The sequence below is a fragment of the Bos javanicus genome, chromosome 8 (assembly GCF_032452875.1).
Source record: "Bos javanicus breed banteng chromosome 8, ARS-OSU_banteng_1.0, whole genome shotgun sequence".
Lineage (NCBI taxonomy): Eukaryota > Metazoa > Chordata > Mammalia > Artiodactyla > Bovidae > Bos > Bos javanicus.
Genome location: NC_083875.1, coordinates 66,565,148 through 66,578,849, shown reverse-complemented (window position 1 = coordinate 66,578,849; position 13,702 = coordinate 66,565,148). Strand labels below are relative to the sequence as shown.

Here is a 13,702-nt window from a genome sequence, read left to right as displayed (position 1 = left end):
AATCCTAAAGGAAATCAACCCTGAATATTCATTGGAAGGACTGATGCTGAAGCGCCAATACTCTGGCCACCTAAAGCAAAGAACCAACTCATTGGAAAAGACCCTGATGCTGGGAAAGATTGAGGGCAGGAGGAGAAGGGGGTGACAGAGGATGAGACAGTTGGATGGAATCATCAACTCAATGGACATGAGTTTGAGCAAACTCCTGGAGATAGTGAAAGTCAGCGGAGCTTGGCATACTGCAGTCCATGGGGTTGCAGAGAGTCAGACACAACTGAGCAACTGAACCAACAACAAAATACACACTGCTGCTGCTGCTGCTGCTGCTAAGTCACTTCAGTCATGTCCGACTCTGGGCGAGCCCATAGATGGCAGCCCACCAGGTTCCCCAGTCCCTGGGATTCTCCAGGCAAGAATACTGGAGTGGGTTGCCATTTCCTTCTCCAATGCATTTAAGTGAAAAGTGAAAGTGAAGTCGCTCAGTCGTGTATGACTCTTTGCAACCCCATGGACTGCAACCTACCAGGCTCCTCTGTCCATGGGATTTTCCAGGCAAGAGTACTGGAGTGGGTTGCCATTGCCTTCTCCAAAATACACACTACTATATACAAAATAGATAATCAACAAGGACCTACTATGCAACACAGGGAACTATATTCAATATTTTGTAATAACCTATAAGGGGAAAAAATCTGAAAAAAATAGATATAGATGTCTGTACTACTAAATCATTTTGTTGTACATCTGAAATTAACACAACCTTGTAAATCAACTATGTCTCAAGAAAAGAAACACAACTGCTTGGTTTGCATGAAGGTGAGTGACTTAGCAATAATAATGAGTAAAAAGTTCTGCATTATTAACTGGCTAGGCAATGGCACCCCACTCCAGTACTCTTGCCTGGAAAATCCCATGGACCGAGGAGCCTGGTAGGCTGCAGTCTATGGGGTCGCACAGAGTCGGACACAACTGAGCGACTTCACTTTCACTTTTCACTTTCATGCATTGGAGAAGGAAATGGCAACCCACTCCAGTGTTCTTGCCTGGAGAATCCCAGGGACGGGCGAGCCTGGTAGGCTGTCGTCCATGGGGTCGCACAGAGTCGGACACAACTGAAGTGACTTAGCAGTAGCAGTAGTAAATAAATTAAGATCTGAAGCGGGAATGGTCAGGGAGGCAATAGACCCAGTCCTCAGCTTGTTCATTAAGCCTCCAGGGATTCTTATGGACCAGAAGTTGAGTCACTGCTCTGACTGCAACCCATTTTCTTCCAGCAACAGTCATTCTCACAGTGCATTGTCTAAGACCCAGTTTCTGAACCTCACAACTATGATGTTATAATAGCAAACAACTACCCTGGGGCTTCTCTGGTGGCTTAGTTTGTAAAGAATCTGCCTGCAGTGTGGGAGATGCAGGTTCAATCCCTGCATTGGGAAGAACCCCTGGAGAAGGAATGGCTACCCACTCCAGTGTTCTTGTCTGGAGAATTCCATGGACAGAGGAGCTGGGAGGGCTACTGTCCATAAGATCACACTGAGTTAGACTGACTGAGTGACTAATACTAACATCCTGGGTATAGTGTGGACACAGTCATCTCCATCTCAGTGGGGAGAGATATTGACCCTCCTCATATTGTCATCAAAGAAATCATGTTCTGTTCCTTCTCTTTAGAAAGGGAATAGACCCATCAACAAATTTCACAAGCAGTCCATTCAAAATATTTCATTTTCTGTCTCGTTGTGGATGTCTCAGTACTAAAGGTGCTAAAAAAAGACTTGAAGAGTGTCATTTTATAGGACTTTTTTGTAGGTCCTAGGACTACATTTCTGAAGGCTATTACCAAGGATTTAATTTTAATCATTGGTTTAGAATTTTGTTTTGGGTATATTTTTCCAAGTGTTAGTACTTGTTTTTTTGAATAATTAAAGAATGTTTAATTGTCCACAGGCACTGCAGCCTATGGAGAAGGAGAAATTACTATAACGTAAATATTTCCAGGTTGGAAGAACAGAATCAGGACCCTAAGATCTTTCCTCTATCAATACAAAGACTTTGAGGGCAACTCATGTGACCCCTGGATCAGTAAGAACTGTTTAGCTATGTGTGTGTGCGTGCTCAGTAGTGTCCAGCTCTTTGTGACCCCATGGACTGTAGCCCACCAGGCTCCTCTGTCCGAGGGATTCTCCAGGCAAGAATATTGGTTTGGGTTGCCATTTTCTACTCCAGGGGATTTTCCAGACCCAGAGATCTAACTCAAGTCTCCTGCATTGGCAGGCAGATTCTTTACCACTGAGCTATAAACCTGGCTCATTCTTTGGATTTTCTCTTGGAACAATCTGGATTTTAAAATTTTTCAGTTAAATATTTTGTTGCCTAGCTGTTGGAGGTAGTTGGTCATTTGGCCTGTATGCCACTGCTTTCTTTATGGCTTTGAGTTTTAAAAAAATCCTTGGCATTTAATATTATTTGGAAATCTTCACTGAAATATTTAACTCTTGCACTCCATCTCCATGATCCATTTGATTCTCTACCTTAATTGCAATTATAGAACTCTTAGAACATTAATCTTTTCACATAGAACAAGACTACACTAATTTCAGGAGTTTTAGGTAAGAGTTAGGCAACCACAAACTTTTCTAAAAAACTTAATTATGCAAAAGTCATAGTGATACAATAATCTGGACTTAATGTTTGTTCATTTGCAATGTAATATAAAGGCATAGTTACTAAGTATGCTTTAATAATAGACATTTACATACCAATGTAAATCATTAAATTATTAGCAATGATTTTCATGAACACATACACACATACACATACACCTTAGAGCTCTTAAAACTTTCCAAGATTAAGTTAGAGTGTTTAGAAAATATTTACTTTAGAGAATTAATGTCTTAGACTTTATCTTAATACATGTGAACAATTCTTGTTGCATTGTGGACAAATCATTGCCACAAGGATTCAATGATGGATCGTGCAACCTCACCCACAGCAACCTACATTAATAGGAACAACAGAATAATTGCTTGGACTGTGAAATGAATAGCAGCACCAAAATTTTACATCTCCATTAGTTTTATTTCTCCACTGTGTGGTGCCCTTTACTCCCATTCCGTTTTAATTTTTTGAAGATAGAGGAGGCTGTGCTCACTGAAATCAAAGCTCCTCAGCTTCACAACTATGGTTTCTAAACCTGTGTGCAAATAAGCATCCCTGCGCTGTGCTGTGTTCAGTCTTGTCTGACTGTGACCCCATGGACTGTAGCCTCCCAGGCGCCTCTGTCCATGGGATTCTCCAGCCAAGAATACTGGAGTGAATTGCCATGCCCTCCTCTAGGGGATCTTCCCGACCCAGGGATCAAGCCCACATCTCTTATGTCTCCAGCCTTGGCAGGCTGGTTCTTTAGCCTAGCGCCACCTGGAAAACCCTAAGCATCTGTAGAGAAGCTTAATAATAATAATACAGCCTTTCCTGGATGCTGCCAAAGGATCCTTCTGTAGAAAGCAGAGCTTCCCTAGGGGGACAAACATGTAGGGACCTGGAAAAAACTCATCCTGCTGGACTGTGTCCACTGGTGACAGGAAAGCAAATAACAGCCTGCTGGTCAGGTTCATTTGTAAAATCGCAGTACAAATTATATTTTTTAAAGTTTGTATCACCAAGGATATTATAACCACCCGGTAAGCTTTAAGAAGATATATTACACTTGTTTTTATAAACAAGAGATCCCTACTATCTAATTACATGACCAACAGGCAAACCAAACTTCACATGCTCACAACTGGAATCCCGGTCTTCCATTAAAACATGGTCCTTCCATCTCCATAAACAGTAACTGCACCTTTCTTCCAGGGGTCAGATCCAAACAGGGGAGCCCTGCTTGATTCCTCCCTTTCTCTCTGTCCATATCCAGTCCAGTGGTTCTAAAGCAATCTTTCTCTCCTCCTCCTCTCTCCTACCCTGTTCCCCACCATCACCACCATCTTGGCTAAATTACTAGAGCAAAGTCCTAACCGGTCGCCTTGCTTCCTCTTGGTGCATCATGATGGTTAAAGGTCCTAACTGTGTGAAATCTGGACCAGCCCCTTTCCAGCCACATGACTTGAGGGAAGGCCACCTCCTGGTCCTTCCACCTGGGTCTGTCCAACAGCCCAGGCTCCCTGTGGCTGTAGGCCTTCTACCCTTATCTGCTCCCTCCCCGTGAAGGCTCCACCTCCTCTTGTCTCAGTGCTGCTGCTTTGATGTAATAAGTGCAAATGTCAAATTTCCAACTGAGTCTTTTCCTGATCTCTCTATTTAAAACTGTAACCCTTCCTTCTGCAGTCTGTGCCCCATTCCCTGCTTTGTTCTGCTTCACAGCACCCGCTGCCTTATAACATGCCATGTATTTGATTTGCTTCTGGCAAGGGTTTGGTTCTCCACCCAAAAAAGTGCCCCAGACCATGGGAGGGAGGTGTTCAGATTCACCATCTGTTATGACTCCAGCTGTGTCGGCTCAGGGCAGGCGCTGAGCACACGTGTTCAATGTTGTCAGAAGTTTTCTTGCATCTCTTCAGTTTTGTGCCTTAACTTGGACATTTCTTCATGTCACCCTGGGAAAGGGAATGATTCATGTCCTTGGCAGACAGTTTTCAAGGCTATCATGTGTATAAATTAATCAGGATGGGTAATCAGTAGATTTTACGTTTTCCCTCCCTTATTTAGAGGTTCTTTCTTATCTCTAGGGTAAGAAAAACATGCTTATATATAATCAAGTATTATCCTAAGTTAATTGAAATCAAAAGCTGAGCATTTGTTTTTACTGTCCCTTCGCATTTTGATAACTATTCTTGTCTATGGTGGTAGGGACCTAGGTTCACTCTGAAGAGGTAATAGCAATTCCAGGGAATCAAAATGTATCCACTATTGCAGCAATCAGTATCAAAACAGAACACCTTGCCATAGTTACACACTCCAAACGGGCTTTAGAAATATGCACAACTAAAGCTTCATGGCAAAGCTTAGATCATGTGTTCACTATGATGATTAAAATGTTTCTCTTTTATTACAACCATAAACTGGAGAAGATCAGGCAATCAGCTCTCAGTTATTTCTCTTGGCACACTTATAAACTTGATCTCAGCCTTACCAAGCCTGCCAACAGTTAATTATCAGCAAATACCTTTGAAACTTTACTCATCTTGGGACATGTTATTTGGGATTATTTCTACCTTTCTATCAGAGAAGGCAATGGCACCCCACTCCAGTACTCTTGCTTGGAAAATTCCATGAATGGAGGAGCCTGGTAGACTGCTGTCTATGGGGTCGCACAGAGTCGGACAGGACTGAGCGACATCACTTTCACCTTTCATTTTCATGCACTGGATAAGGAAATGGCAACCCACTCCAGTGTTCTTGCCTGGAGAATTCCAGGGACTGGGGAGCCTGGTGGGCTGCCGTCTATAGGATCGCACAGAGTCGGACACGACTGAAACAACTTAGCAGCATCAGCAGCTGCCTTTCTATGATTCTTGGAATTTTTCAGTGTATATGGAACTCTGATCATAGGATTAACCCAAGATAATATATATGAAAATCTTTAACATGCCCTAGACTTTTGTGATAATTAAGAACCTAATTGATATAAAGGAAATGTATTATTGGGATGCTAGCTTCTTTATTTAGCTTTCTTTATTCTTGGCATTCACTTGAGTCATGGTAATGAAAGCAAATCAAAGCATAAATCGAATCACTTGAAGGTTATAAACCACTGGAATCCACTATATCTTGAAAGATCCCCTGGGCCGTTTCCTCACATATTTCACTGATCACATATCTTTCAGTAAAAGTAAGTTGATGTATTTAACTCTGTCATCACACTGCAATATTCTGGTCAGTATTTATGATAAAATATTTGCCTAAAAGCCCCAAACAGCCATACTCACACCCAGTGCAATGCCCTGGGAGTTCCTGCATCTTCTGTAACAACTTTGGGGGTGGTTTGGGGACTGGAATACATATTTGACTGAATTTAGATCAGAGCACATATTAACCACTGCCAAAAATGCTTAGATTTTTTTCATGTATGAAATGACAATAGGTATTTATATAAAAACCACATCGAGATTGCAAGCTATTCACAAACCATCATTATAATTTTACCCATAAATAATTTCCTCCTTGTGAGATCTACAACCCTTCCCCAGTGATATGGAGCCATAACAACAGAGAAACCAAATTATAACTTATTTATAGTTACCTAAGAACCATCTATAGATGAATTTTTTCTGATAATTATCTCAGAATTTGCACTCAAATTCTGTGGTTGCTGAAGTATCTGTTAGGGCTACACTGCCAGAGTAACAGAAAGTTTTCTAAAGGAGGTTTGTCCTCTTTATTGGGCAAACCTTATATGAGCATGGAGAAAAATTTATGGGTACAGACACATACAGATACAGGTAGAAAGAGGTATAAAAATTTGTATCAGTTCCATCAGGACAGTTGTCATTCAATGCAGTGGAAGTTTTGGCCCTTTGCACTCCTATACATTTAGGCAGAGCGCTTAAATTAAAAAGTTTTAAAGAATTAAAGGCGTCATAAACACTATGTAAACACAAGTCCTTTAACACATATTAATAATCAGGTTTTTAAGGAAGATGAAATATTATTTACATAGTTGCACATGAATAGTATTATTAGATGAAGTATATACACTTGGTGTGTGTGTTAGTCACTCAGTCGTGTCTGACTCTTTGTGACCCCATGGACTTGTAGCCCATCAGGCTCCTCTGTCCAAGGAATTTTCCAGGCAGGAAGACTGGAGTAGGTTGCCATTTCCTAATCCAGGGGATCTTCCTGACCCAGGGACTGAACCCAGGTCTCTTGTGCCTCTTGCATTGGCAGGCGGATTCTTCACCACTGTGCCGCCTGGGAAGTCCATATACACTTTAGAAACATTTATTATTCCTTAGATAAACTCAGGGCTTTATCTGAGTGGTGGTGGTGCTAGTGGTAAAGAATCTTCCTGCCAACCCAGGAGACATAAGAGATGCAGGTTCAACCCCTGGGTCCAGAAGATCCCCTGGAGGAGGACATGACAATCCACTCCAGTATTCTTGCCTAGAGAATCCCATGGACAGAAGAGCCTGGTGGGCTACAGTCCATAGAGACACAAGGAGTCAGACATGACTGAAGCGACTTAGCACACATGCACGCAGATAAACTCACCTGACTACAGATTCAAAAGAATATAAATGGATATTTTCATAAATTTAAGAAGTGAACATTCTCCTAAGACTTTGGCACTTATTGACATGAACTAAGAAATAAAGTTTACCCTTTGATGTTGTAGATTAATAAACAGCGATTTATTGCTAATTTTTGCATAAAGAAAGAACATTTCCAGGAAAATAATGACATAACTTTTAATTACCACCTCTTAACTATTTTAGAACATTACATTTAATACTTCTTAATGATCATATTACAATTACAATCAAAATGCACATCTAAGTAAAGCTGCCACTAGGTAAACTCTGCTTACTGCATATGGATTTTTCATACACAGCTACATGAGTTTGTCATTAAAAAAGCTTATTAGCATACCTGTCATGTTGCAATATACCAAGGATGGTTCCAGAGGGCCACTTCCATCTGAGTCGATATAATAGAGCCCTGAAGAGTTTCCTCTGTGCCAGTGGGCTTCACATGACTGCTCGTAGAGAGCTGCAGAGGACAGAGATCTCAGACAGGAACGACAATAGAATGAATCCCTCCATATTGTTAATTAAATGATATTTTCCCCAGTAACACTCATTCTGCCTTGCTCTCAGGGACATATTCTCTAGAGGAGTGTTCCCCTGTTTCACTCGGATAGCATAAAGATTCTCAGACACAGAGTGAAAGATTTTAAGAAGTATCATTATGGGACATGTGGATCTGAATACCTTATGCTCTAGAAACACAGAATTCCTGTCAAAATCAGGGTAATTGGATTTACTCTAGTCTAATTCTTTGCTGTTTCACAATATCTAAGCATCTGAAATGCATTGGCTTCATCTCCCTAAATGATATGTTATTATCTAACAATCATGCTATTTTTAAAAAATTACTCAGTAACTATACTCTTTGTTTACTTAAGACAATTTCCACATGAAATGCATTTTTTTCAATGAGATGGATTTCACAAATCAGCAGCTCTACTTCATTCTGTTTTTAAAGTTCATTTTAAAAAGAAACATCCTAAAATGCTTTGGAAATGATTATTCGAGAAAATCAAAATTCAAAACAATATATATAATATATATGAAAAGTCTCTTTGTAGTTTCAATTTATCCTAATTCATAAATGAATTTTCTATGTATACAATGAATGTTTTACAAGGTAAGTGATTAGCATCTGTAGATGATGAACTCAATTAATATTCAGCATGCATTTAAATGAATGATCAGTCGAGTAACAGCTTTCTTGAGCATCACCCTTTACCTTGACAGGAAAAACCCTTTGAAAACCTGAAAAGCTGCTAACGGCTGCTGGGAGGGAAGTGTGGCCCTAATTCTGGCACAGAGTTGGACTGGATCTTTAAGTCAGCTCTAAGGATCAAATCTGGCATTACAGAGAGACTCAGTGGTAGTTAGACAAGATCCACAAACTAGAGTGATCCTAGTAGGATATGGCTTTATGCCATGCTATAATGACTGGATTACCTACATTTCTAACTTTGCTTATTTCAAATAATCAAGAAAAATCCTGGGAGAAGTTTAGGGGTGGTTGTTCTCGCATCTCAAAGAACAAGAACATGAAGGGAATGCTTTTTGTCCAGAGATTCTGTAAAGGAAAAAATCCTTTTACTAAATATGGCCAAGTATCAAACGTATCAAGTTAGATTGCCCCCAACTCAACAGCATGGTTACCATCATTTACACTGATAGACACAGAGACACTGATGGAAAAGCAATTTGGATTGCTTTTCCACCATGCTTGCATTTTGGCCACTCACGTTGACATTTCTATCATATATACACATGGTTATAACCACCTAAGTGTCCAGAGGGATACACATAGATTGATAACAGTGTCTGTGTTGTGTTGGGGCTGCAATTGCCTAGGAAAACAAGAGTAGTGGAGGAATGACTTAGGAGAAAACTTGCTTTAAACAAGAACATACACATGTACTAATTGTGTACTTAAGACTCCTGATGGTCTTGTGATCACTTACATTGATTTGGTAATATCTCATCTTCATGTGACTGATCAATTGCAGAATTCCAAGAAAGTCAATTCAATTATTAGACCAAATCATGGGCCACAAGCAAAAAACCTTACATATGTGTAACAGGATGTATAATATATATAAAATACATAATATATATCTGTTAGTTTTAAATCTTTATGATACAGAGTTTTTTGGAATGATGTTTAGATCACAGTTACTGATAGCATTTAGCCATCACTCCTTAATCATTAATATTCAGTTGGTATCTTCTTCATATAAGTATGATGCAGAACACTCTAAGAAAAGAGATTACCCTATTCCAAACTGTGACTGGGCAAAATCACTTAGCTTCAGGTTTCCCAGATGTCTAGGTCCTTTCAAATAAATAGTTATTCTGGTAAATTCTTACTTGGCACTAGTATAGCAAATTGAGTTGCAGGTAGGACTGCTCTGGCCAAACTTGTTTAGGGGATATTTAAGGCATGAATCATCTCCCTTTGTCTTCCAAGAGACTTGGAGTTCCTCTGCAGAACCCTGGTAGTGGTGGGGACTCAGGGTTCTCACCCCAATGCCTGCCTCCCTGGGATTCACTTCCCAAAATGACAAATTTATGCCAATCCAATTTCTGTCTTTCTCCCATATGTGGAAATAAAATTAAATAATTCACAGGGAAGAGTTCTTAACAGTGCAATGTATTCTCCCAGTAGGAGGGACTGAATGCGGTGAGATGAGTGAATTTTCATATCATGCTGTCTCTAAAGACCAAGAGGGAGGGGTGCTATGAGAGAAGGCTTCAGAAGAGTCAGTAATGAAAAGGAAATAAGGAAAACAATAAAACCAAAGCTTAAACAACAGCCAATAATTAGAAAACCAAGGACATTTCAGGGCTTTCTGTCATAAGTTTCTTGTAGATAATGGATTAGTCGTCCATAAAGATTTGTTAGCTTTAAAGATGAAAGACTACTTCAGAAGAGACTGATGTTCCAAACAAAAGAAACACCAATGAGAGGTGATCGAGAGTGTGACATTGGGTAAACAACTTAGCTTCTCAAGTGCAAAACACAGATAATTGGACATTTATCTCCTAGAGTTGTTTCAAGGATTAAAAGAGTTAAAATAAGAGAGCTAGAATAATGCAAGTACATGGTAAGTTCCAGTATATTAACCACCACCATCATTACAAAGAACATCAAGATTCCAAAGGGACCCGAGTGTTCACCTGGCTCCTTACTGATATTGAGAAACCCAATCAGGTTAGCTTCCACCCTGCACTGCTGAGATTCTTCCTGCTTAATTTTATACACGTTGTTTATAAAACATGAATTCTAGATTTTATTTTTACCTTTGACTATATTTTATTTTCTTATCCTTATTTTCTTTCACCTACTATTTTTCCTGTCTTAGGATACATGTATTTCTGTAAGCTGCCTTACCACTCATATGAAATAATGCAAAATAAAAAGTATAAAAGGTAAAAAAAAAAAATTAGATAAATCAGACAAAAATTAATGTCTAAAGTAATTATTTTTGTTGTTGCTTTCTAGCACGGAGTTGCACAGACATGCACATATACACAAAATAATGGAAAGAAAAACAGAGCTACATGGAAATCAGGACAAAGGAGTGCGAGGCTTACAGGAATGGCAGGTGGCGCCCATGTAACCAGTGTGTGCACAGTCGCAGGAGAAGGTGTTCCAGGACTGGGAACATTCACCCCCATGTTCACAATAGCTGGGCAAACACCTAGGAGAAAGCAGACACAGCACTATTTCTCACATTTGGTGATGATAAATTGTATCTTAAAGTGTTGTAATGAAAGATAGATAACAACAGTGAATTGACCAGAAAACTTAATATGGACAACACTTGCTGGGTCTGTCATAGAAATTTCCAAATGTAATATCAATTACAGACTAAAAAATCCATTAGATGCTACCAGCTGTCATGTATTTATGACAGGCAAATTTTCTACACATCTCATTACATCAGAAAACGTGTTTGCTTTTTCACAAATAAGGCAAGATTAATTTCATACATGACTAAGGATATAAATTGCCTGCAGTGGCCACAAATAGCACATTTTCTGTCCTTGCTTCCATGTCCTTGCAGTGCGACCTACAGATACTTCAATCAAAAGGTATAGCTTACTTCTCCATCTTGAATCAGGGTTGGGCGTGTGACCTGCTTGAATCAACGAGGCATTAGCAAACTGACACAGCAGAGGCTAGAAAAGTGCTCGGGCAGTGGGCTTTCTCACTTACTGAGTTTTGAACCCTGAAAGCACAACCACATGGAGAAACCGGGGTTGGTTTATGTGGTCCAGTCACTCTGGTGGGTTCAAAACCATAGAACAAGTGAATGGGAGGATTATAAGTCTCGCAGCTGTCAGCTGAACCCTCAGGCAACCACAGATGCACAAGAGAGCCCAGCAGCAAATACAGAATTGTGAGATAAACAAAGAGCTGCTGTTTGGGGCTAGTAAGTTTTAAAGATAATCTACTGTGCAGCCAAAGCTAGCTGATGTATTATGTATACCACACTGTAATATATTGCCATGTTGACTTAGTACATAAGAAAACATTTTAAAGAGAAGGGAAGAAGGCAGGAAAATGGAGACACTTTTTTTAATCCATGTAGTATCACAGTACCAGGGATTCTGAATGTCATCAACTTTAGTCAGACTGAGAATGCCCTCAGGAATTAGAGAGTACTTGTGAACTTGTGACTGAGGGCCTTATTTTTATTTTTCCCCACGTAACTAAATAAACCACAAAATCACTCAGGTAAACCAAATAACCACTTATGTCTCATGGACATTGTTACATCTCACTTATCAAAATCAAAGGTGAGATTTTAATGTTTGTTTATAAGATTAAAATTTTAATTGTAAGAGGTTATTTAATTTTTCATTATCAAAAATAAATCCTATCCTCAAAGTAATAGAAAATTGAATTCAAATATGTATAAAAATATATACAACATAATCAAATGGAATTTATTGCAAGTATAAAGCCTGCTCCAAAATCTGAAAAAAATAATTTGAAAATTAATTCAATCTATTATACAAATAAGCTAAAGAAGAAAAACTATAAGTAGATGCAGAAAAAGTATTTGACAAACTCTAACACCAATTCATGATAAAAAACAAAACAAAAACAGTAACAACAAAACACCTAGGGAAACTAGTAATAGCAATTTCATCAACTGATTTAAAAAAACTTTCAAAATCCTAGAGCAATGTCATATTATTGGAGAGAAACAAGATGCTTTCTTCTAAGTGTAGGAGCAAAAATGCTTTCTTCTAAGTCTAAGAGCAAAGCAAAGATTTGCTCTCACCACTCTTATTCAAACAGCATACTGGAAATCTTAGCTAATGTAATCAGACAAAAAACAGAATAAAAGTTATGTAGACTGGGAAGGAAGAAATAAAACTATCTTTGTTCACAGATGACATGATTGTCTATGTAGAAATTCTGAAATAATAAATAAAAAAACTTCTGAAACTAATTAGTGATGAGAGCAAAGGTGCAGGATTATTTCTTATAAATGAACAATGAACTGAAATCTAAAATAAAAAACACAGCACATACATTGACACCATCAAAAAATAGAATACTTAGATACAAATATAACAAGACATATGCAAGATATATATGAGAAAAACTATAAGATTCTGATGAACAAAAATAATCTAAATAAGTGGGGATATTCTATGTTCATGGAGAGTAAGGTTCAAAATTGTCAAGATTTCAGTTATTCCCAATTTGAATAGAGGCAAAGAATCTTAATCAAAATCACTGCATGTAATTTTATGGATGTCAACAAACTAATTCTAAAATTTATATGTAAAAGTAAAAGATCCAAGAGAATATTAAAAATGAAAAAGATCAAAGAACTAACATTACCCAACTTCAAGACTTGTTATAAAGCTACAGAAATCAAAGCCATGTGGCACTGGCAAAAGAACAAACAAGACTAATGAAATAGCATAGAAGGTCCAGAGACAGGTTTACACAAATATAATCAACTCATCTTTAACAAAGATCTAAAGGCAATTCACTGAAGAAAGGACAATTTTTTCAATAAATACTGCTAAAATGACTGGGCCTCCACATGCAAAAAAATAATATTATAAACACAGGTTTTACATCTTTCACAACAGTGAACTCAGACTAGATCTCAGAATTTTTAAATGCAAAATGCAAAACAGTTAAGCTCTCAGAATATAACATAGGAGAAAATCTAGGTGACCTTGGTTTGGCAATGACTTTTCAGATACAGTCCACAAAAGAAAAAAATGGTAATTTGTACTTCAGTAAATTAAAAAAATCTTTTCTATGAATTACACTAAGAGAATGAAAAGATAAGCTATAGACTAATAGGTAGCTTTTGTAAAACAAATATCTAACAAAGATTGGGGTATAAAATACAGGAAGAACTGGAGAAAGAAATGGCAACCCACTACAATATTCTTGTCTTGAAAATCCCATGGGCAGAGGAGTCTGGCAG

The 13,702-nt window shown here is 38.5% G+C and overlaps 1 protein-coding gene across 3 annotated transcripts in view; it reads right to left on the bottom strand.

Moving 5' to 3' along the window:
* The window catches only part of LOC133252845 (contactin-associated protein-like 3), a 236,558-nt gene that overhangs the window by 63,073 nt on the left and 159,783 nt on the right, over positions 1-13,702 (bottom strand). For all 3 annotated transcript variants that reach the window (XM_061425821.1, XM_061425822.1, XM_061425823.1), the window contains exons 11-12: positions 10,830-10,936; positions 7,585-7,704 (exon numbers count right to left, since the gene is read on the bottom strand). In XM_061425821.1, coding sequence (XP_061281805.1) covers positions 7,585-7,704; positions 10,830-10,936 — 227 coding nt within the window. The remainder of the gene's footprint in view (positions 1-7,584; positions 7,705-10,829; positions 10,937-13,702) is intronic.